At 42.2% G+C, this 25995-nt stretch overlaps 1 protein-coding gene across 1 annotated transcript; it reads left to right on the top strand.

The window, feature by feature from the left end:
• The first annotated feature begins 2688 nt into the window (after positions 1-2688).
• LOC123493800 (uncharacterized) lies at positions 2689-4261 on the top strand. Its single transcript, XM_045227987.2, has 2 exons — positions 2689-3095; positions 3180-4261. The coding sequence occupies exon 1, from the start codon at positions 2710-2712 to the stop codon at positions 3064-3066; it is 357 nt and encodes a 118-aa protein (XP_045083922.1). The 5' UTR covers positions 2689-2709; the 3' UTR covers positions 3067-3095; positions 3180-4261.
• The last annotated feature ends 21734 nt before the right edge of the window (positions 4262-25995 follow it).

The raw sequence follows: 25995 nt of genomic DNA, 5'->3' as shown, positions 1-25995 counted from the left end.
GTGGATTGAGGTGCAGCTGCGTACGCCAAGAACTTGGGGGAAAAGTTTTAAGAGCTGAGCCGAGGATTTGCATGGGTGTTTATAGTGCAGTCAGATAATGATGTTTGTTGGTATAGAATCTGCAGGTTGGCTGAGTTGTTGCGGATCAGAAGGAGGCTTTGAGTCTGTACGATGGTTTAGGTGTCTCAGTTGTCTCGGACAGTTGAGATTAAGTTTTCCGGATGAGATATGGTCATACTGTTTCGCCAAAGTTAAGTCCAAATTGCTTCGCATTTGAACTCAACTTGGCGAGGGGCATTTGTTTGGCTCCATTTTTACCATGTGATGCACAGATATATTTAATCTATTTCGTATGAGCAGACACTTGTCAGATCATGTTAATGAATATATGATTGACGATATGAAAACAGTCAAATCTCTTCTATCATAAAAATATATATTTTGTGATCTTCAAGGGAAAAAGGGAAAATATAGTATGTTTATGAATTTGCAGCCTCAGTCATGTTAACGCATGCACTTTGTTGATCATATGGATTTAGTAGTAACCGATCAACCAGTTTGCTAATGGAATAAATCGTGTGTGCATGCACGGTCCAACCGGTCAACGACTATCCATGCAAACGTTTGGTGTGTTGAAGTAGTAAATCTTGTACATGCCTTGCTGCTAGTTGGACGTATTGATGTTGGTACAAAACCAAGGTTCGTCGTCGCTAGGGATAGAAAAAATCAATCAGTTGGGCTTGAATAATCTACGAAGAGATAAGTATTGGCCAAGGCATGCGGTCAGAGTTTGTTGCTTTTTTTGGTTCAACAACGGCACGAAGAGAGTAGAGATAAGATATTGTTTGTTACTAACGGCAGCGGCGACGACGCTAATCTCTCGTGCTTATCTTCCTATCTGTTCGCATGGCTAGCCGATGGAAACGATGCTATAAAAAGGCTGCTCCAGTGACTGCGAAGGAGGTTCAGTTCACTCGCAACGCACACGCCATTTACACGCTCATTTCACTACCATTCACCGTACCACACACACACTTCATATCACCTCCATTCCATATACACACATCTCCATTTCTTTGTCTGGCGTTTCCCTCCGTGGCCGGCGTCGATGGCACAGCCAGACGGTGAGTAAATCATATGAAGGTTGCATATGATCATTTATTTCCTTTATTTCTTTTCTTCTCTTTGTTCATTCTTTTCTGGCGTCTCGCGGCTCTACATGGCGATCTAATCGTCGCCGCGAATGTTTTCATTGCTCGATTTACAAAAAGATTTTTGTGGCGTCTCACGGATCTACATGGCGACCTAATCGTCGCCGCGGACGTTTCATTGTTTGATCTACAAAAAGAATTCAGCGGTGTCTCGCGGCTCTACATGGCGATCTAATCGTCGCCGCGGATGTTTCATTGTTTGATCTACAAATAGAATTCAGCGGTGTTCCGCGGCTCTACATGGCGATCTAATCGTCGCCGCGGACGTTCCATTGTTTGATCTACAAAAAGAATTCAACGATGTCCCGCGGCTCTACATGGCGATCTAATCGTCACCGCGGATGTCCATGGCCCGATCTACAAAAAGAGTTTGGTGGCATCTAGTGGCTCTACATGGCGATCTAATCGCCGCCATAGGTGTTTCACGGTCTGACATGAGGAAAAAAGAGGCATTGCATCCCGTGGCTCTACATGGCGATCAAACCGTCGCCATGGATGTGTTACGGTTTGATATGAAAAAAGAAAAAGGAACGTTATAACGTCTCGCGGCTCTACCTGACGCTTCAATCGTCGCCGCAGACATTTCATGGCCAAGTGATTTTCAAGCATTTTGGGTTTATCCATCAGTTAAGGCTATGGATTCATGTTGATAGACAAAACTATATATAGGTGTGGAGTTACAAGGGAAAGAAATATAGCTGCACAAAAGCCAACATCATGCATGGTTCAGTATATGTATATTTAGAGCACAGAGTCAAGGAGATCACGTGACATACAAAGGATGATTTCTCATCATGAGATAATCCAATATTAATAAAGACATGGCCATCTACACCGGAATAAACAAGACGCCATTGACGAAATTTTGCAGAATCATGTTTCTCAAACAAACGAGGGTTCATCTTCAAGTCCACGCTCAGTACACTTTCTTCCGTGACCGACGGGGCTGGAACTCATATACACTTCCTGACCGACAAGGCGGGATACATCACGTTCGTGACCGACAGGGCCGAACTATCCATTTTGTTTCTTTGAGACTTGATCTACATCCCATGTTTGATTGGTGCATGACATTCATGAATTTCTGGCATGGCGAGAGTCTTTGTTTCTCATCGAGTGCTTGCATGTTTTGTGCCTTGGAGACAGAAGCCATGAGTTTGATAATGATGATGACCATTTGAGGCAGCTTAATCGGAGGTCTTTCATGAAGATACATCCATGAATGTAATTAACTAGAGGTCCTTTTGAGGCCCTAGGAGTCGAGAACTGTACAATTATCTTTTATATGTCAGATGCTACACCAAGAGTATGTAAAATGAGATTTGTACATCTTGAGTAATAAAGACTACAAGTTTCTCCACATAATTTTATGTGCTTTATTTTATCTTGTTTTAATTCGTATACACTCGTATACTGGCACGCCCGCATCTAAAATGCCAACGCGGATAATTTAAATATTTGTCTTGCGAAAACACACCCACAGAAGGAGCTGGACGCTATGATGGCCAAGCCTGAGCTGATGGAGTGTTTCGACATGGACGCCTTCGTCGACCTGACCACTGCTTTCACCGCGCTACCGCCTGTCATGGCAAGCTCCTTCGCCGACAGTGGCGCGAAGAAGCTGATGGTCGATGAGGAGTCGTCGGATGGGAGCGGCGGCGATGCCATCCTGGGGTTCGACCCGTTCATGCTGTTCCAGCTCCCCTGCTCGGACACGTACGAATCCATCGACAGCCTCTTCGCCGGTGACGCCGTCATCCAGGATGCCCTCGGCGTCGACAGTGGCATCATTGGCATGGAGGGTGTCAGCCTCTGGAGCTTCGAGGAGTTCCCCATGGACAGCGCCATTTTTTGACGTTTTCCGTGCGATGCGCCCGATTGGTTGTAAGAATCTCCATCTGGCCTCTAGTTCCTTGTAAATGTTGGTGCACAGAACCTTGCTCAGACCAGATTCTGTTTCTTGGCCAGGAAACGAAGGATGGGTGCAGCCGATGCATGGCTACTGCATGATTGCTTCCTTGACGAATGCAGATTCGTCGGACTGTATGTGCAGATGTACTGCTGGCCGCCTGTATCAAACTGTATTGTACTCTGCCATGATTTGTGCTAGTCTTTCCTACTGTTGGTCAATCGTCTTACGAATTGATCATGTCGGCAGTGCCGTCTATGATTGTGCTTGTGCTTGCGGTTGTCAATTCCAAATAAGTTTGTGAACCTGGTTATCTTGTGTCACCCGCCCATCATGCCATGTTCTGTTGGATTGTAAATTTATTAATTCAGTTAAGGCCTCTTTGATTCAAAGGATTCTTAAGGAATGAGGTGATTCGTAGGACTAAAATCCTTAGGAATTTCTCCTTTGTATTCATTTGTACTGGTTTTCATAGGAAGATTTCGTTCCACTCCAACCTCATATGAAGAATCGTGCATAATCAAACGCCCATATTGATCATGCAGTACTAAAGATGACATATCACTTCATTCCAGTTTTTTTTTCACAAAGCGAATCAAAGAGGCACTTAAGCTATATAATCTGGTTGTATTCGCTACATTGTGTAGTTGATCTTCTTTACATTACATAATAATAAGGATGTTAATCTTTGGTGGTGGTCCGTTCGGCTTTGGACTGGAGTGATTTTTTTCTTCCCTGAATGTGGGGGCTCGCACGCAATTTAAGGCAAATCTCTGGAATCTACAGAACTAACCGCCACCGCTTCGCCTTTGAAACCAAAAGATTTATCATCATCATCAGTGATGTAAAAAAAGGTTCATCATCAGCAGAGATATTCTTCACTTCTTATATTGTGTATATGCGTCACCTACTTATCGTGTCATTTTGAGTTGGATTATGCATTAAGATGGCAATTTGCTGAATTCAGCTAAACTGTACAATATGCGATCACTTCATTGTGCAGTTGATCCTTAACTACTACAAAGATGTCAATATGTGGCTGTTGGATAGTTGGCACACCTTCATCAAGGGAATAGAGTAGCAACAGGTGTTGCTTAGATGGTGGCTTCAGGCTGACTAATGTATTACTTTGTATATGGTCTTTGTGAATAATTAATAAAATTGCTGCATGCATCGTCCAGATGCAGAGGCCGGGGGTTTATCCTCCTTTAAAAAAAAGGTATGATTTGGTCTAGCACAAACGATATCATAAATGATTCGATCTAGCACAAATGACGGAATGATATTTCTTTATGTAAAGATCAACTGCAGGTAATATGTTTATTTAATTTTAGCCGGAGCAATGCAGGGACTTCGTGCTAGTATGCCTAAATGTCACAGAAAAATTAAATCATTTCAGGGGACTATGCCTGATGCGCCAAGTATCACACATGTAAGTTCAGAAAACGCATGTCGTGCCATAACTTGCAAGCAATTTTACATCCTTAAGCCATGATTTTTCCGGAGTAATTATCCAACTGATGTGAAAACCACCTCGCAATCCGGTGGGAGCCTAAGGGCTACCGGTGGTTTTCATGAGCTGCTGAATTGTACTCCTACTCTTTATTTTAGGCTGCAATTTGCACATGTTGCTATTATAATTCTTGTTGCGATATGGGCAATCCAATTTCACTTAAGTTGCAGGATTCTAAAGCAAAGATAGTCATAGGTGGAAGCACACGCTAATGCAAATATATGCAAGTTGTCCCTCACAGGAAAGAAAAAGTTAAATACCATGCAAGTTGCCACGGTCTTCATACTTTGGCATTGTTTACCTGGAAGTTGAGTTCATTGCCAACATAATTCAGACCACATACATGGTACCTAATCCTTCCCTTCAGAAAAATACTACCCTTGCCGATTCCGGTGAGTGAATGATTTGCGGTATGATGCCCCTGTTTTAGGGTTCCTGATTCTTCATAAGTAGATTGGACATGCCACATATAGTTCTTATTAAAGAAGAATTGTCTGGGTTTAAATATTGAAATAAGGAGAACCAACCAGTGTTGGATGGTTAGGACGGGCAGTGATACCCTCAACCCACTAGATATCAAACTGCAAGTTTGACACTTTGATGTCTCATTAATAGCGAGGCGACCGTGGTAACTTCTTCGAGGCACTGCGCGCGCACGTGTGTGGTGGTGTGTATGTGTGTGCGCGCACGTCTGTGTTGTAAGCGATGTTTCTGAAAAAAGGGGGATAGGACAGGTACTTGCACATGTCTTCCACTATCTAGACAATGGAGATTATACATGCACATCCTAAGGAACATCTCTGGCAGAATCTCTAGCCCTCTTGGCTGTTTTTGATTTCGTTCTACAAGTCCTCACAAAGTTACAAGCTTTTTTTGTCACAGAAATTGCAGGATCGCTACAAGAATGCAAATTTTCTAAATTTCCCCACTATCATCTCTTCATTAGAACTCCCCTACAAGGATGCAAATTTTCTAAATTTCCCCACTATCAGTAGAACTCCCCTACCACGCGGATAGCTCTAAATTTCTCTCTAGCCAAGGATTGTCGTTGAAGATTTTTTTTAGTCAAATTTCACGGTACTAAAATACTTGGATTTTGTTATGAAATTACATGCACATTGAGAAGGCTTGGACTTTTTGCAAGATTTTGTTACTCTATAGGTAATAGGTCTCAGAAAATGAAAGATTTCCTACACACGGCCGGTGAAAAAAAAGGAAGAAGAACGAGGTACCGATGAATGATCACTTACATGCAAAAGAAAGGAAAGATGCATGGATCAGCTCCTGCTACCGAAGAAATGCATTCGGAGGAGAGAACAGCCATCAGATTCTGCGCAAAATAGAAAAGAAAAAGAGAACAGACGTATGCGTATGCGTGTGATGGACAGAGCAGGCAAGTGACAGGAGCAAGTGAGGACTACAGAACTTGAGTTGGGTTGCTATAAGTAGTAATGCTATGAACGGGAAAATGGTTCCTGACAACGAATCTAATGGATACTAATACTCTAATACTCATACAGGCGAAGCAAACCTGGGGTGCTCAAAAGAGCCCATGGTTCCCTTCTTTCTGTCGTCCAGCATTACTTTTCAGTGTTTCTCGGTGTGGATGGTTCAATTCGTCGGTTAGGCGTTATTTTTCTGTGTTGCAAAGTCCGCTTTGTAAAACTGCAATTGTGTTTTTCTTATCTGAAGAAAGCAGTTTGTGTTCCAAAAAAAAAACAACTTAATTCATGGCTGCTCTACAAAAACTTAATTCAAGGCATACCCGGATCAGTAATCCTATCATACAATTTATTGTAATTTTCAGATAAGGACGGGTACAAGAAATTGATGATGATTATTATAGCAGAATCTCCAGACCTGTTGATGATGATTAATTCTTATTTTGGTCTATAGGCCCTTACAAGCTTTTATGATACAGAAATTGCAGGATCACTACAAGGAAGCAAAGAATCAATGTCACGGATCCGAAGACAAGGGCTATGTGCAAGATTTTGTTACTCCACAGGTACGCACTGATATGAAAACGAACTATTCCCTATTTCTCCGAGTAGGACCGACCTACCACTACCTTCCAACTGAGAAACTCTTTTTCAAGGAAAACTCTGTGTCGAGCGACAAACACTTTGCCTCTTCACGGTGGTAGAAGTAACACCCCAAGGTTTTCCTTGAATATCCCATGAATATGCACTTATCCGACTAGGGTCGCTTGACAAACGGTGACTCTTGTATCTCATATGACGTCTTCTCTACAAAATTTGATGGTACCCTTTTTAATGTGAATTAAAGTTGATGTTTCCAAAGTGTAACCCCAAAATGACAAGGGTAAATCCGACGGACGCATCATCGACCGGACCATGTTTAATAGTCTAATTCCCTATTTGATACACCATTTCTTTGTGGCGTACCGGGAGGAGTGAGTGGTGGAACTATTCCACGACTCTTTACACGATGATCAAATTCCTGTCTCATATACTCACCGCCGTGCTCAGATCGTAGAAGTTGTCTTCCCGAATTGATTTTCCACTTCGTTCTGAAACTCCTTGAACTTTTCAACTGTTCTGACTCGTTCCTCATAATGTAAATATATCCACATCTTCTTATGCGGCAGTAAAGTGATGAAGCACTGAAAACCACATCTGGTTGCCGTGCTCATTGGTGCACATACATCACTATATATGAGCTCCGATAGTTTGGACGCTGATGTCTACTACATAATTTTATTCTTGTAAACTTTGTTAGGCCTTCAAGTGCAGATTTTTGTAGGACATCAGCAAATCTCCATCAGATGGATGACCTAATATTTATAAATCCGTCGGAGGTGTAGGACAAAATTGGTACTCTCTCAAACAACCCTGCAATCAAATACAAGCAATCTCTTGTCTCCCCAACACACCAAATACAATTGTCAATTATATAGCTGCACTAGTTCAGCAAAGAAATGGTGATAGAAGTGTAATATGGATAATAGAAATAGAATTTTGTAATCTTAACAAAACAATAATAGCAAGGTAGTAACTAACAAAAGTGAATAAAACGGTGTCTCAATGCTTGCAAACAAGGCTCAGGGTTCATACTTTCGCTAGTGCCAACTGTCAACATCATTAACATAATTAACCACATGAATTTCTCACAAAGTGCAGCAAAGAACCACTCTAAAGTTTTTATTCTATTGGAGAAAGTAGGATGAAATCGCGTAGGTGCGCTAGCGGAACGGGCACTAGAACCCACCGCTCCCCGCGCGGAGCAGCGCCCGGAGGTGAAGGAGGCCGTCGGGCGGGAGCTGTAGATCGGGCAGGCCTCGCAGATCTGCGCACAGCCCGGGAAGGGCCGGCGCCGGCGTCAACGCTGCGGGGATGGACGACAGGTGGCGTCGCACCGGACCCAGAGCTGCCGCCCGCATCGACCCGCGAGCGCTCGAGCGCGATATTGAGCACTAGCTCCTCCTCGTGTCTGGAGCTGCCCTCAGAGTGGCTGCTGAAAGTGCATTATATTGACTAGAGGGGGTGAATAGGCGATTTTTACAAATTCCTCACTGAGGAAATTCAAGGTGAGAAATTTTCTAAGTCACGAATAACAGGCAGCGGAATAAGTACTCAGATGCAAGCGTAACATAGTAGAAACATGTTCATCATGATGAAATGAAAACAAGCACATAGTACAAGTAGCGTGTAAACAGGATAAACAGGCAGAAGACAAAGTGACTGAAGAATTAGGATTGAAGAAATTGAGAAACTCTTCAGTCAAAGTCTTCAAACAGTAACGATCAAGTTCATCAACACATTAATGGGGAAATGAAAGGGTTGAGGAAATAGAACCAGTGGCTTGGTGAAGACGATGATTTGGTAGACCAGTTCCAGCTGCTGTGACAGTTGTATGTCTGGTTGGAGCGGCTAGGTATTTAAACCTGAGGACACACAGTCTCGGACACACAGTCCTCACCGTATTCTCCTTGAGCTAAGATCACACAGACCTCACCCAATCACTCGTGGTAAGTCTTGAGGTGACTTCCAAACCTTCACAGACTCGGTCATTCGGCGATCCACAATTTCCTCTTGGATGCTCTAGACCATGACGCCTAACCGTCTGGAGGATGCACAGTCCTTAAAGGTAACAAGCGTCGGTTCCACACAGGAACAATTTCTACAGTGATGCTCACTCACTTTGGGTTTGTAGGTGTTTGGGTTTGAGTTTTCCTCACTTGATGATTTTCAATCAAAGTCCTCGGAGGATGGGATGCTCTCAATGACAAGTGTCAATCTATCTCTCGGAGCGGCCAACCAACTAGTGGTTGTAGGGGGCGGCTATTTATAGCCTAGGGAGCAGCCCGACATGATAAGACATAAATGCCCTTCAATGATATGACTGTTAGGTGGGTAGATATTTTGGGACAGCTGGCGCATAGCACAGCAACAGTCGGAAATTTGAGTATCAAATTCCTCAGGGCTATCATGTTCTTCACTTGTAGGTAATCCGCACTGGCGAATTCCTAACTCCTCAGTCACAACAAATTCCTCAGAGACCAGAAGAACTTCGTCTCTGTCACTGAAGAAATTGACTGAACTGTATGAGATTACCAATGGCTTCACTCGAAAGGATTGGGTAGGTGTAGGATTTTGAGATGAGCATCACTTGGAAACTTTTCCTTAGTTTTACCTCGACCCCTTTAATAGTACGGTGTTTCCTATGACTTAAGAAGGAGAAAATGAAACTACGAAGACAAAGGTCTTCACGCTTCATAATCCTCGCATGAATATCGAAGTCTTCAAGGTCACACCAATTTCTTCACTTTCAAAGTCTTCAAGAAAACCAAAGTCTTCAGCTGAAGACATTCATTTTTAGGGGTCGACTTTCATCGTAAATATCAAACTCCTCATAGACTTATACACCTGTGTACACTCACAAACTCATTAGTCCCTTAACCTATAAGTCTTCAATACACCAAAATCACTAAGGGGCACTAGATGCACTTAAAATCTCCCCCTTTTTGGTGATTGATGACAATATAGGTTAAGTTTTCAACGGGGATAAACATATGAAGTGTAAATACTGAAATTGAGGAATTTGATTGCAAGATATAGAAGAACTCCCCTTGAATATTTGCATATATGAGGAATTTGCTTTAAATAGCAAATGCACATTGTAGAGTAGAATCAGGGAGATCTCCGCGTATATCTTGTAATTCATACACGCATTTAACATATAATATGAAAATTTTGAAATGCATGATAAAATATGGCGTCTGATGAAATTCAGCATGCGTGCATTAACGTACTTGAGGAAATAGCATGCAGAAAACAGAGCAAAAGTATCAGACCACCATAGAACTTAAGTTTACAACTTGATCAACAAACACTTCAGAAGAGCGAGAGTTGTAACTTAACAAAAAAAACGCCCATATATAGAGACCCTCTTGAAGACTAACTCAAATTTCTCCCCCTTTGTCATCGAATGACCAAAAGGGACGAAAAATGAGGACTAACGCCCCTGAAGAATATCATCAAGATGTCGATGGAGGAGCGCCAGCGTTGTTGGGATCGTTCATTGGAGTAGGGCCTGCCGCGGTGTCGTTCAAATCTTCGGCTTCGTCTATCTCATCCGATGAGGAATATCAGCTGGCAACAAGCTGAGGAACTTTAACCTTCTTGAATTTCTTGGAAGGTGGCTGTGACCACCAAAGTCCTATTGGAAGCCCATCTCTTTGAGATCTTCAGCACTGTAGAGATTAGACAGAATAGCCCAAGTGCGGTCAAAGACTTCATGCAAGTAGTGGTGATTCTTCTTCATAGAGTTTTGAGTGACAGTCATATTCTGAAGAATTGCACCAAACTGACGCTTGACCCACTTGTGATTTCTATCAACTTTCTGATGCAAGTTGAGGAGAAGCTCACGGTCAGTCATAACACGTGGAGCAGTGGCTTGAGGAAATTGCTTTGAAGCATTTGCGGCAGTATCATGTGTGGCAGAGTCATCATTGGTGGAATAAGAAGCAGCGTTGTGAAACTGTCCATTCAATAGACGAGTGCCTTCATCTATAACAGCAGCCTTACCCTTCTCATCAGCTAAGGAAATGGTCCTTTTGAGGACTTCAATCAGGGGCAAATAGCTAAGATGATTTTGAAAATCAGCCTTGTAATGAATTGAAGACCTTGATCTGATGAATCTCATAATCCAGGGAGCATAAGGCTTCAACTCAAAAGGTGACAAAGCAGCATTGGCCAAAGTCCTCATGAAGAAATCGTGATAGTTGATAGGAATACCATGGATGATATTGAACAACAGATTCTTCATTATGCCAACAACTTCTTCTTCATTAGAGTTGTAGCCCTTGATTGGACTGAGGGTTTTGGTCAATATGCGATAAATGGTTCTTGGCACATAGAGCAAATCCTTGACGAGGAATGTGGTCCTTGGAGCTTGGCCAGGCTTCAATGGCTTCATCAGCACTTGCATCAGATGATTTGAGAGTTCAGGTTCAGCATAGATGAGCCTTGCACCTTCAGTGGGAGGACTGGCTGGGATGGCGTGAAGCAATTCAGAGGCCGGAACTTTGTAGTGAGTGTTTTCGTCATCCAGTTGATCACCCATGAATTCACATCTTCAACATTGCCAGTGATGTGCAGCATGGCAAAGAATTGAAGAATGAGTTCTTCATTCCAATCGCAGATGTCGGTGCAGAAGTTGAGCAACCCAGCGTCATGAAGAACACTGGGGACTGGGGTGAAGCATGGAAGTGACTCCATATCCACATGAGGAAGTTGCTCATGGTCAAAAACCTTGTCCTTATCAAACAGCAGTGAGGAATAGAAATTCATTTGACTGGCCATCCAGAAGCGCTTGCGACAAAGTCGAGCAGAGTCATAAGGATTGTAGTCAGAGAAGAATTGATGCTCAGCAAAGAAGTCATCAGCTTTGAACTTCTGCTTCTTGGTGTGAGGATTCTGTGGCTTGGGCTAAAGATTTGTAGTGGAAGTCTTCACAACCTCTTGACGCACAACCTCTAGAGCCACAGGCTGAGGAATTTCAGTAACAGTTTCATCAGCAGCCTTGGCCTCCATTTCTTTAGCACTAGTGGCTGGATCTTCTTTAGAAATAAACAAAAGTGAAGCTTGATGTTCTTCAAAGCCCGTATGAATTTATTTAGTTTGAACCAGGGACTGAGGAAGTTGATGTAGAAGAGTAGTCAGTGGTGAATTGGGGTGATGACTTTCCCAATAGTCATCATTCTGAATTGGAGTTGTAGACCCAATATCCACATCCTCATCTTCTTCATCAATTTCTTCAAGGCCTGCCTCTTCAGCTGTGAACTGAGGCATGGGCGATGATACCACCGGGGTTGAAGGGATATTATCCACTTCAATTTCTTCATCCAACTACTCTGAAGAAGTAGCAGAAGGATTTTCCTCATCACAGTCATCTGGAATGACATATTCCTCACCAAAGGGAACAATCTCCTTTGATTGCAAGCTTGATATTGGAATAGCATCAATTGGGTTTTCAAATGAGCTCGTCAAAGTCTTCACTTTCTTTGGAGCTGAAGACTCTAAGGTTGTAGATGCTTTCCTTTTCTTCAGTGCTGCCTTCTCCGCAGCTTTGGTCTCTTCCCTTCTGATGCAGAAGGAAGGTTGATCTCATTCATCTGTGATGACTTTGCAGGAGGAGCAGATGAAATTGGTTCAGTTTCTTCAGGCACAATTGATGCAGTTGCTCTGGCATGTTCAGATTCCTCAGGCACAGTGGCAGGTGCTTCAACTGGCCTGGCTTGTTCTTCAGGCGCAACATTGGTGGTTGCCCTGGCAATTTCTTCAGAGGCTGAAATTTCTTCAGCAGCCCTGGTGCTTTCACTCTCTTCAACTGCCCGATTTTCATCAGCTGTGCTTGCATGCTCTTTAGTAGGATGAGCAGATGTCTCAGCCTGAGGAATTTCACGTTGTGATGAGACTGCAACATTTGGAGTGAATCCCTTCGCCATTCTGATGAATCTGACTTTGGCTCCTAGCCAATTAGCATAGTATCTGTCAAATTCATCACCGAGTCCCTTGATTTCTATTTGCAGATTTACAAGTTCATCAGGAGATAGCGTGGGAACATTATTCTTCATAAAGCACTCTTTCTTGTACTGAGCTTTCTTGACTTTCCTCCCCTGTTCAAATTTCCATTTTTCTTCATTTATGAAGGCCGTCAACATATGACTTTGGCCAGGAGTGAGCTTGAAATCAAGCAAAAGAGTGTTGGGGTCCTTGTGCCATAGGTCGATGAAGTCGAGGACCAACTTTGGATCCAGCATGAGTGGCACATTGCTGCCTTTGGCTCTGGTGGCCGTTTGCTGTCTGTCTCTGATGATTTCAGCTAGTTCTTCATCATCAGCTTCGTCTTCACTAGACGGTCTTGAAAATCCACTTGCTTCTTGTGAGGACTTGGCCTTGCACCGCATCTGTCAGCAGCCTTTTTCTTCAACAAGGTCGGAGCTGTTGAAGACTGAGGGGGAGCTGAAGAACTTGCAGAAGCTCCTGAAGCAATAGATATTCCTTTGGTCCTTTGGCAAGAGGCAAGATGCGCAGGTGTCGAGGACTTTGCAGCAGTTGCTGAGGATTTTGCAGTGAGGACTGGAGCTGCTTTTGAGGAAGTAGCTTGAGGAACAGGCCGTGAGGGCATAGAAGAGCTTGGCCGTGAGGGCATAGCAGCTGAGGAACCTGGCTTGTGAGCAGGCTTCTTTGGCATTGCCTTCTTGGGCTTGCTAGCAGAGGCCTCAGCAGCGGCAGCAGCAGAGTCTTCATTGAATTTCTTCACTTCTTCTTTGGCCATTTTGGCCAACTTGGCTTGCCGCTTGGCCCATTATTTTGGAAAATCCTCACCACTCTTGATGCTAGTGGGATCAGCTTCTTGGCCTGGTGCCAATGGAGGTCTTGGGCATGGAGGGTGTATGGCGAATTTCTTCATGTACTTGGGAGTCACATATCTGTACTCCCTCCATTCTCTGGCCCATCTCCTCTCTATCCTCTGAATGCGCACTTTGCGCTCATTCTTCGTCTCCTTGCCATGAGTTGCTTTATCAGGAGTACAGTACCCTGCATAGATGTCATCAGGGATCTCGAAAGCAGTATTCAATTCTGGTCTCTTCCCTCCCTTCTGAGGTCTTTTGCCATCAGCCATATTCTTCACTTGAGGATTTTGAACAATAGAGTTTTTTGACGAGGTATGCAATTTTTCTTCAAGGAACGATGCAAATGAGTTAAGTTGATGAGAACCTAGAGATTTAGCAGCGGACATGTGTACCTGTGAACAGTGTATAGGTGCGAAGAATTTGGAGAGGTCATATGGGTTCTTAGAAGTTTTTCAAAAGAATCAAGTTTGAGGAATTTGACCATTGGTGTCTTGAGGAATTTCACCAAGCATTCTTAGACTTAGGTTCCAGAGTTTTGTAGATTGAAAATCCACACAATTGAGGAATCTTGAAGAAAAAGGTGGCTTAGAGAAACAAATCAAGAACATATGCAAGTGTGGTGTTTAAGGGTGTGGAAGTTGAAAAATAAACACCTTTTGAAGATTTGTGCAAATCATCAAAATCTACAAGGGCAGTAAAAATAGATTTTATTTACCCTTGACGAAGAACACGACGAACTGAGAGTAGAAGTTGAGAAGCTCGTCCGTTCAGATCTTCCACGCCCTAACTTGGCGGTGAAAAACAGCTACGGCGGCGGCGGAGTGAAGATTTCCGCGGCCACCGCGAGTACGACGGCGACGAGGTCGAGGCAGTGAAGCTCTTCCTCACCGGCGACGATGGAAGGTAGCAGCGGCGCTAGGTCAGAAAGCTCGAGCGAGGGGAGTGAGATCGAGCGGAGTAAATGAGGTCTGAGGAGGGTGAGGGGTATTTATAGCCGAGGTGAAAAATCGCTCGTCCAAGGAAAATGGACGAATGTGCCCCCGACCCTTCTCATCCTAGCGACATGTGTCACCCATGTACGTTGAAGTGCAGATCCTGTTACACCGTGGGTTAATAGAATAATCTCATCATGGGATGCGGAACTGTTTGAGCGGCAAGAGCCGAAAATTCAGATAAGAATATTTTAAAGTTTTGTTCCCAAATTCTTCAGCTGACAAGGACACAGTGAAGATTTTGAACGAGTTTCAAATAGAACGCACATGAAGAATTTGTGAACATATTGGGTTGAGTTTAGCACAGAGGGGGACGGGTCTGATCACATTCACTTAGAAGACAAACCAACTTGAAGAAATAGCAATAAGTGAATGCTGTAGAGGACTGAAAACTATATATATATATATATATATATATATATATATATATATATATATATATATATATATATATATATATATATATATATATATATATATATATAGACAATGAAGAATACAGTCCGAAAGAGTGAAGACTTAGCAAAGTTGAAGAATTTGAACAACTGAGGAATTTGAAAAATTGAAGAAAAACTCAAATTGAAGATTTTTAACTTTTGTTGGTGGCGTGACCCACCGTATAAGAATGATGATTTCAGACGCCGCATACAATTGTCGTAGGGCTCTGAGCATCAAATTCTTCATTAATTTCTTCACACTTAGAGGTTAGTCTTCATTGATTGAAGAAAGATGTTACTTCATGTGTTACACATCTAAGTCGTCAAATTTTGCATAAGTGTTAGGATGTATGTCCTTTTCAAAGAACATTCGAAGATTCTAAGATATTTAGCTCACACCGCAACTTGCTAAATCTCTTCTCATCCAAGGGCTTTGTGAAGATATCGGCTAGCTATTCTTCAGTCTTCACGTGCTCAATAGAGATGTCGCCCTTCAACACATGATCCCGAAGAAAATGATGATGAATCTGGATGTGCTTTGTCTTTGAGTGATGATCTGGGTTATGAGCAATCTTGATGGCACTCTCATTGTCACAGAAGAGAGGCACATTCTTCACATTGATGTCGTAGTCCTTGAGGGTTTGCTTCATCAGCAACAATTGAGCATAGCACGAACCAGCAACAATGTACTCAGCTTCAACAATAGAGAGTGATATGCAGTTCTGCTTCTTCGAGGACCAACATACTAAGGATCGTCCGAGGAAATGGCATGTGCCTGATGTTGACTTGCGATCCACACGATCACCAGCATAGTCAGAGTCAGAATATCCAATGAGATCAAAAGCCGAGCCCTTGGGATACCATAATCCAAGTGTTGGAGTGTGAGCTAGATATCGAAGAATATGCTTCACAGCCTTATGGTATGATTCCTTCGGTGTAGCTTGAAAACTGGCACACATGCAAACACTAAGCATAATATCTGGCCTAGATGCACATAGATACAATAAAGAGCCAATCATGGAGTGGTATACCTTTTGATCGAAGTCTATACCATTTTCATCAGTGTATAGATGGCCATTTGTGGGCATAGGGATTTTGACACCTTTTGTCGTGGAATTGACACGGCAGGTGTCCTAGTGTCAGGACTTAGTCGTGAGGCCAACGCATCTATCTGGTAGCTTGAGAGGGGTTGATCGGGATGAGAGACGCGAGACGGATCAACACACAAGACAAGGGTTTAGACACCTTCGGGCCCCGAGAAACATCATTCGGTAATAACCCTACATGCTGTTTGTGGCTAAGTCTCATTATCATCACGAGGGAGTCGCCGTAAACCGGCTCTCCTAGTTATGTCTAGCCCTAAGATTATCTCTCTCACTACAAGAAATATGTCAACTTGTGACCCTCACTATTGGCCGTTGAAAGGTCATAGTTTTTCATTTGCGACCTTTTTGTGACCAAAAACAGAAGGTCAAAAGCTGGCGGTCGTAAACTGAAATTAGCGACCTTTAACAGAAGGTCGTTGAACCCATGACCTTTTGTTTTGGTCACTGGTTGTCTGCCTAGGCCACGTCGGATCCGACGTGGCAAAATTGCGACCAATTGAAAAAGCCACTGACAAGATTCAGCCCGGTCCGATTCGGTGTTTTACATGGGCCGAGCCCATTAATTCAGCCTTTTTACTTTATATTTTTTCTGTTTATTTTCTCTAGCTACATGGGCCTGGTCCAACCATTTGGCCTTTTTATTTTCTTGGGCATTGCGGTCCATTTCTTTTTAATTTCCTATTTTTTTCATGGGTCCCAATTGTCAGATTTTTCCTGGTTCCAAATCACTTTTTCACAGCTTATTAATAAGCAGTATATATCAAACAGAAAGAAGAGAGAAGCATACGAAAATCTTCAAATAACAATCAAAATAGGTTTATTACAATATATTCTATACAGAACAGAACATGTGAAACTCCATACACTCGTTCACATCACAACAACCAGTTTAACCGTCAAATATTGCATGCCTAGGAACTTCAAACTTCACGTAGATAACCATACAATCTTCCACACAATCACAAATATTGCGATCGATAAATAAAACGCTCTGCCAGTGTAATGCTAGCTACTCTTGGATGCCACGGAACATGCTCTTCAACATAGGAAGAAGCCATCAACGGAGTTCTACCAACAACACCAGCTCCATTCACCTACAAGAACAGAATGGAATATCAAGTACTGGATCGTTCAAGCAGATTACAAGCAACATATATATGTAGAAGTACATCAGGAAATATGATAGAAAAACCAGACAACAGATACACTTATACAGCCCAACAAATGGGTGATGACGACAAGATAAAAATATAGAATAGGAAATTTATGAGATTACATATTTGCCAACAAATGGGTGATGACAACAGATACACTTATCGGGAAAATATATATTTAACGAAATTTCACATGACAAAGTAGTTTTTGCTTCAAGTTTTAAAACTCAACCATTCATCATTAATAGTAGCAATTCAAACTTGAACTTAAATTCTCTAGTAAGATATTCAATACAACATTGTTCTTTCAAAAAATTGAACAGTTGCAAGTAACAGCTTAATAGACATCAAACTCACTAGGCAAATTAAATTACTACAGTACACTAGTGCAGACACCGTCCTTTCGGCGCCATCGCTTGCGTGCTAATATATTTAGGAACGGAGGGAGTAGTTACATGCTACTGTTGATCGCTGTTTTAAGTTTATTTCCCTTAGTATTAAAGATATTTTTTCACAATTTACTGTTATGTGAATCTTTTTTTACAGTCCATTTACTCTGTCAGGTATGCCAATATTTACTGTATCCGGTAGTCGGTTTGTTTTGTTGCCAATATAGTGCAGTGTAAATTTGGGAACGACCCTGACACCAGCTACACGAAAAGCAACAGAACAAAAACGACCCTGACACCAGAACTTGCGGGCAAGTTGAGAGAAACAACCAAACTTTAAGGCAGAACTTGCAGCATGGACACGGAAGAGAAGAGTAAGACAAAGAAAAGACCAAAAATTGGGGAAAACTTACAGCAAGAACGCTGGGACAAACCTGGAAGGAACAATGGCGGATGCAACACAGCAAACACCCCTCGCCCCCAATTTTGCTTTGTCTACGCTTCTCCAGCATTGTTCATAGGGATTGGGACTTCAAGGGCCTTGCCTTTCCCTCTACAAATCAATAAGATTTCGCCAAAAACATCAAAAGGGCAGCAAAATGTGGTCATATAGGACTTCAGCTAGTACAGATTACAAACAACTATGTATCATAAGTACACTAGAGCTAGCAAGGAATGATTTTTTTAGAAAACTGTAAAACCAGAAGATAGGTATAGTAAGTCGTGATCAAACAGAACTGTAATTACATAAAATGGGTGCTTTGATCTTGCTGATGTGGATATAGAGTACAACTAGTGCAGATTACAAGCTACTTAGTACATATCAGACTTACACTAACTTTAAATTTTCAGAAAACTACAAGACATGAGCAGAAGAACTGTAATTACATGAAAATGGTGCTCCGATCTAGAAGATCAGAGAACATAGGCTAAAGAAACAGCAGAGGCTGATATCTCAGTACTCTAATCATTACCAATTACTGACTTACAGTCCTCAAAACCCAAATTTACACTGCACTATATTGGCAACAAAACAAACCGACTATCGGATACAGTAAATACTGGCATACATGGACAGAGTAAATGGACTGTAAAAAAAGATTCACATAATAGTAAATTGTGAAAAATATCATTAATACTAAGGGAAATAAACATAAAACAGCGATCAACAGTAGCATGTAACTACTCCCTCCGTTCCTAAATATATGTAACTACTCCCACCGTTCCTAAATAAAGGCAAGATCTAATATTACTAGTCAAAGCACGCATACTAACATCACAAACATGCATCATATAGTAATTCAACATTGTATCTTGCAAGTCAACAGTTATCACGGAGGACAAAATATCATAAGATGAATGATGGCACTCAATTTCTAATCTCACATAGATAAAATTCACTGCCATAGTAACAGTACATCTCACTTGGACATATCTAAGAAATCCAGTTGGTTCTCATAAGCAAATCCACGTGCTAAGCACTGAATCAGAAAGAAAACTTGGGTGCTTGCTTCTAGTACACAACATGTCTAGCAGAACAATAGCAGCAAAATGTCAGCAGCAAGCACTAAGGTTGATCTCGTCGAACGCCACCGCCTTGGCGCTCCCGACCTCCACCAGTTCCTACCACAAGACCCATTCAGAATTCAGATCACACCTACACACGATGAACCATTCAAATTCTAACCGACTTGAAGCAGAGCAAGCCTGATCTGACTAACCTTGGTGATGGCGGTGGTGAGGGAAGCAGAGCAGGTCTTGCCGTGGTCGAAGTGCCTGATGGTGCTGACATTGACGTGGGGCTTCCTGTGACACAGATTCAACGACCACTCAAATTCAGGGGTAGCGGATCAGGGCAGAAAGGGTAGGGAAGGGGGCGCTCACGTGCGGATGAAGGTGGCCATGGACCTCGCCCGGAGGCCCGCAGACGGCGGCGGCGGCTCGGGGCCCACGGCCGCGGGCACGTCGGTGAGCGCGGCGGTGCAGTAGATCACGGCGGCGTGGAGGGCAGGGTAGGCGAGGATGCGACGGGAGCTGCCCCGGAGCACTGCGGCCAGTCGAGGTTGAGGTGGAGCAGTCATGGGAGCAGAGCACAGAGAGGAGCAGCCCCGGAGCACTGCGGCCAATCGGGGTAGAGGACGCGGATCAGGTCGACGGCGGCGGCGTGGATCTGGGGCTCTACCGAACTCCTTGCCGGCCTTCCCTCCCTTCCTTCTGTTCCCTCGCTTCCCTTCCCTTGGGAGAGGAAGGAGAAGGTGGGGGCGGCGGCACGGGGGGAGGGGGAGGGGAGGGGAGGGTGAGATTGCCGGCGGCGGGGCTGGGATCGGGATCGGGGCGAGGGAGAGAACATAGCTAGGGGTCGCGAGAAAGAAAGAAAGAAAGGAGGCCGGGGGTGGATGGAAGATGATCATGAGGACATAGCTAGGGTTTCGGGGTTGGTGTGAAAGGGTCAAGGACTGCCGTTGGATCCGCGAGCATCCGACGGTGTGCGATGCATGATCCGCGTGAGACGTCCACGGACCAATCAGAATGCAGTATGAGGTTATGACCATCTAAATTGGTCGTAGTTGACTAAAAATATCATGTTAAAATCATGTCAGCTATTTTATGACCTGAGAAATCCAAAAATAAAATGTAAAACCTTCTCACTTTGTCACCAAATGTGGACAAGTTTCCAGGAAAAATAATCTTGGAATGGCAAACAATGTTGCCTAAGGAAGTTATCATTTTCTTTGCACAAAAAAATCATTTTCCATTTTTCGAGTGCCCAAAACGAGCTTTATTTGTGAAGGACCTACCAAATATTTATTGCAAAATTGTACCAAATCAATTTTCTAAAATACTAGGACATATTTAATACACAATTGACCAAATGGTTGGGTGTAAAAAGTTTTGATCCACCTCTCGTGAAAAAGACAAATTTCCGGCGATCCAGTTGGAAGCGGGTCAAATTTGAACAGTAGCTACCTCGTAGTTTGCTCCTTATTTTTTTCAAAAATCATTTCTAGATACATAAGTATCTATTTAATCAGAGAAACATCAAAAAAATTCCAACATTCAACATCTATCTAGGAACGGTCATTCCCGCCGTTTTGACCGCATTTCGAAACAGGCATAAAAAATTCAAAAATTTAGAAAAGCTTCGCATTGTGTCATTACATGTGACCAAGTTACCAGAAAAAATAATAAACTTGTAATACGGCAATTATTTTTAAAAAGTGTTCTCAGAAACGAGCTATCAAGTATGAAGATGCATGGCTTTCAACCCAAATGCTCAATCTTATGGCCACATTCATGGCATAGTTTGTTCAAATGATCTCATATCGTGCACAGGGGTGCACCTGAGAATGGCAAACAATGTTGCCTAAGGAAGTTATCATTTTTTTTGCACGGAAAAATCATTTTCCATTTTTTGAGTGCCTAAAACGAGCTTTTTTGTGAAGGACCTACCAAATATTTATTGCAAAATTATACCAAATCAATTTTCTCAAATACTAGGACATATTTAATGCACAATTGACCAAATGGTTGGGTGTCAAAAGCCTTGATCCACCTCTGATGAAAAAGACAAATTTCCGCCGATTTAGTTGGAAGCGGGTCAAATTTGAACTGCAGCTACCTCATAGTTTGCTCTTTATTTTTTCCAAAAATCATTTCTAGGTACATAACTATATGTTTAATCAGAGAAACACCAAAAGAATTCCAAGATTCAACCACTAGCTACGAACAGTCATGCCCGCCGTTTTGACCGCATTTTGAAACGGGCATAAAAAAAATCAAAAAATTGGAAAACCTTCGCATTGTGTCATCATATGTGACCATGTTTCCAGGAAAAATAATAAACTTGTAATACGGCAACTATTAAAAAAATGTTCTCAGAAATGAGCTATCATGCGTGAAGATTCATGGCTTTCAAGCCAAATGATCAATCTTATGGCCACATTCATGGCATAGTTTGTTCAAATGATCTCATATTGTGCAAAAGAGTGCATCTTGGAATTCCAAACAATGTTGCCTAAGGGAGTTTTCATTTTCTTTGCACGGAAAATTCATTTTCCATTTTCCGAGTGCCCGAAATGAGTTTTTTTGTGAAGGACCTAGCATATATTTGTTGCAAAATTGGACCAAATCAATTTTATAAAATACTTGGACATATTTAATGCACAATTGACCAAATGGTTGGGTGGACAAAGTTTTGATCCACCTCTCGTGAAAAAGACAAATTTCCGCCGATTCACTTGGAAGCGGGTCAAATTTGAACTGCGGCTGCCTCATAGTTTGCTATTTATTTTTTCCAAAAATCATTTCTAGGTACATAAGTATCTATTTAATCAGAGAAACATCAAAAGTTTTCCAAGATTCAACCACTAGCTAGGAACAGTTAAGCCCGCCGTTTTGACCGCATTTTGAAACGGGCATAGAAAATTAAAAAAATTAAAAAATTGGAAAACCTTCGCATTGTGTCATTATATGTGGCCAAGTTCCCAGGAAAAATAACAAACTTGTAATACGACAATTATTTTAAAGAAGTGTTCTCAGAAACGAGCTATCACGTGTGGAGATCAATGGCTTTCAAGCCAAATGATCAATCTTATGGCCACATTCATGCCATAGTTTGTTCAAATGATCTCATATTGTGCACAAGGGTGCATATTGGAATGGCAAACAAGGTTGCCTAAGGAAGTTTTCATTTTCTTTGGACGAAAAAACCATTTTCCATTTTTCGAGTGCCCAAAAGGACGTTCTTTTGTGAAGGACCTCCCAAATAATTGTTGCAAAATTGGACCAAATCATTTTTATAAAATACTAGGCCATATTTAATGCACAATTGACCAAATGGTTGGGTGTAAAAAGTTTTGATCCACCTCTCGTGAAAAAGACAAATTTCATTCGATTCAGCTGGAAGCGGGTCAAATTTGAACTGCAGCTGCCTCATAGTTTGCTATTTATTTTTTTCCAAAAATCATTTCTAGGTACATAAGTATCTATTTAATCAGAGAAACACCAAAAAAAATTCCAAGATTCAACCACTAGCTAGGAACGGTCATTCCCGCCGTTTTGACAGCATTTTGAAACAGGCATAAAAAATTCAAAAAAAAAACAAAAAATTGGGAAACCTTCGCATTGTGTCATTATATGTGGCCAAGTTCCCAGGAAAAATAACAAACTTGTAATACGGCAATTATTTTAAAAAAGTGTTCTCAGAAATGAGCTATCATCTCTGAAGATTCATGGCTTTCAAGCCAAATGATCAATCTTATGGCCACATTCATGGCATAGTTTGTTCAAATGATCTCATATTGTGCACAAGGGTGCATATTGAAATGGCAAACAATGTTGCCTAAGGGAGTTTTCATTTTCTTTGGACGAAAAATCAATTTTCCATTTTTTGAGTGCCCAAAATGAGTTTTTTGTGAAGGACCTACCATATATTTGTTGCAAAATTGGACCAAATAAATTTTATAAAATACTAGGCCATGTTTAATGCACAATTTACAAAATGGTTGGGTGCCAAAAGTTTTTATCCACCTCTCGTGAAAAAGACAAATTTCTGCTGATTCAGGAGGAAGCGGGACAAATTTGAACGGCAGCTGCCTCATAGTTTGCTCTTTATCTTTTCAAAAAATCATTTCTAGGTAGAAAAGTATCTATTTAATCAGAAATACATGGTTTGGTGGCGATACGTTGAGGTTTGGATGGTGCCCAGGGCCCCAACTCCAAAGCGCGTAGACTCGCATGCCCGCCGCGTGGTCACCGCGTGACCGTGGTGTTGCCACGCGTTCCGGGCGGCCTAGGCATGTCTAGTGGGTTGGGCACTCCCCTGATAGGTGTTAGGAAGAAGAAGGCAATAGAAGAATCTCACGAGGAGACTGAACCGAGATCAAACATGAATTAGCACCCAAGTGTTTGATTAGTGGTACGGGAAATGCACATGGCCAATGGGCCTGATTTTTGGCCGAGGATGATCATCTACTCAGGACACTATCTTGGAAAATTTGCAGCTCAAATGGAGGAGGCTAGGTGTCACTTGCTTTGCAACGTACCACACTGGACAGAAATATGAATGTTGAAGCCACACTCACATGTATTGTTAGATGGGGCTCAAATTTTGTGGAGAGCTATGATTTGGGAATATAGAAGATGTGGCAAAAATTCAGCTCATTAGGATATGCCTAGCCAGTACTTCCTTCACAACAGTTCGAGTTGAACAAAAACTTTGGAAATTTGCCGAGGAAGATTTACCAGTCAAATGGAGTTGAATATTGTCATGAGTCAATGATTTGGATAGTAAAGAATGCCCAATTTTTTTGGGAATTTTGGGAATGACAGAAATATAGGTTGCTTCACAACCTAGGGCAAAAATTGACACATGGACATGACACATAGGCAAAACTGATGAGGTGGCGCCTTGTCATAGCAATAAGTACCAATGCATCCACGTTCACAACCTCATGACCATTTATATTGGTCGTAATCAGGTAGAAATAAGGTCATTGGCGTCTCTTGTCTGCTTTGTGACCATTTGGTGTAAGCAATTTTAGGGTTTGAGCCCTTCCAAGCGAAATGGCCGTGAATTTACGACCAATTTAGCTGGGGTCACTAAGAGAAGGTCATAAGTTGACATATTTCTTGTAGTGTCTCCTCCCTTCTTGGGGTGCCCTGCCCCTCCTTATATAAGTTGAAAGGGGCGGGTTACATGTAGAGTCCAACTTGGATTGGGACTTAACCTATTCCGACGTCTCACTATGGACTTCTTAACGTCATCGGGTTTATTAACCCCAGGCGACTCTGTCTGCTGGGTTATGACTGTCCGCCGGTTTACCATCCGGTTTACCGTCTGGTTATCATCTGACTTAACTGTCTGCCGGTTTACCGTCTGGTTTATCATCTGACTTAACTGTCTGCCGGTTTACCATCTGGTTTATCATCTGACTTAACTGTCTCTCGGTTTACCATCTGGTTTATCATCTGACTTAACTGTCTGCCGGTTTACCATTTGGTTTATCATCTGACTTAACTGTCTGCTGGTTTACCAAGTCCCAGCTGAGTTATAACTCCGGCCGGGTCATACCGCGGGGTATATCCCCGACATTAGCCCCCAATTTAATTTGGATTTATCCATGTTAAACTGATCCTGATCATCCTTAAGTCCTTATTATTTCCTCCTTCTGGAAAGTCCGGGTCAATAAGCTAGCTTCATAATCAATTTGCTGACGTTGGTTTCTCACACAAAAAAATTGTGAAGAATAATTCATTTGACTCAGCTCCCAATGCTTAAGAAATATTGGTCTTTGAAATACTCATCTGATCTTCAGCCAGCTTAAGGATGTAGAACTTGCCGGTTTATCATTGCCAAAATTGCCAGTTTATAAATATTGATGGCACCGGGTCATAATTGTAGTTAACATCAAGCTTGAAAATAGACCTCTTATATGCCTATCACTTGTAGCCCTCAAGTCTTAAGAAGGTAGCGTAGCAACAGCTTAAGACTTGCTTCAATATAAATATCACAACCTTGAAGAAATCCGATTTGTTCATCTCAGTCACTAGTCAAACTGAATATTCCACATATGTAGCCCCCAAGTGCCGGGTAGTCATGCTTGCAGCAACCTGGGACTTGTAATCGCCTTATGCTCATAAAAACTTCAACCAGTGTAGCCCCCAAGGTTGGGTCATTATGCAATAATGAGCAGGGACTTTGTAGACATGATCATGTAGACTTGAGCAGCAACGTGTAGCCCCGAAGGGCTGGCTTAGTAAAATAATACTGAGCTAGGACTTTATATATATACTTCATTGAAAATAACAACATAAGATGTAACTCCCACCATGGGGCTTGAATCCATGTCCACAAGGTTAAGAGCCTTGTGCTCTACCAACTGAGCAATTGATAATTCAATATAATGGATTAAAACCTGTGTACCTTGAATTGTTGACAGGAGCAATTGGTAGCCCCCAAGGGCCGGCTCATTACGATGTGATGAGTCGGGTCTTCAATAAGGTGAGCAAAAATGACTTTGCATTAGCCCCCAAGTGCCATGGTGCATGCTGGCAGTGACATGGGACTTGCATATTTGATGTAATCAAAATTTGAACAATGTAGCCCCCAAGTGCCGGGTCGTACGCCTGCAGCGACTCGGGACTATTCCCTCCATTGTAAAATAAATCATATCCATTGATAAAATAATAGCCATTGCGCTGAAGCGACTTTGAAAACCTCAATCATAATATTGGTTATTGATAACCATAATAAAAATCCAGCCATGTTGGCTATTAAAGATTTGAATAATATAACCCGGTTTGAAAACTGATTCCTTCCATAGAATTCAGTGTATCCATGCACATGTGATGTATGCTATGATGATGTAATGATGATGCAATGTATGATGCAATATATGA

Source organism: Aegilops tauschii, chromosome 4 (assembly GCF_002575655.3).
Source record: "Aegilops tauschii subsp. strangulata cultivar AL8/78 chromosome 4, Aet v6.0, whole genome shotgun sequence".
In the NCBI taxonomy this organism is placed as follows: Eukaryota; Viridiplantae; Streptophyta; class Magnoliopsida; order Poales; family Poaceae; genus Aegilops; species Aegilops tauschii.
Note: the sequence above shows the minus strand (reverse complement) of the source record. Positions and strands in the feature narration are given on the sequence as shown.

Excerpts from the sequence above, each read along its gene's own strand:
- LOC123493800 (XM_045227987.2), top strand. The coding sequence starts at position 2,710 with ATGATGGCCAAGCCTGAGCTGATGGAGTGTTTCGACATGGACGCCTTC.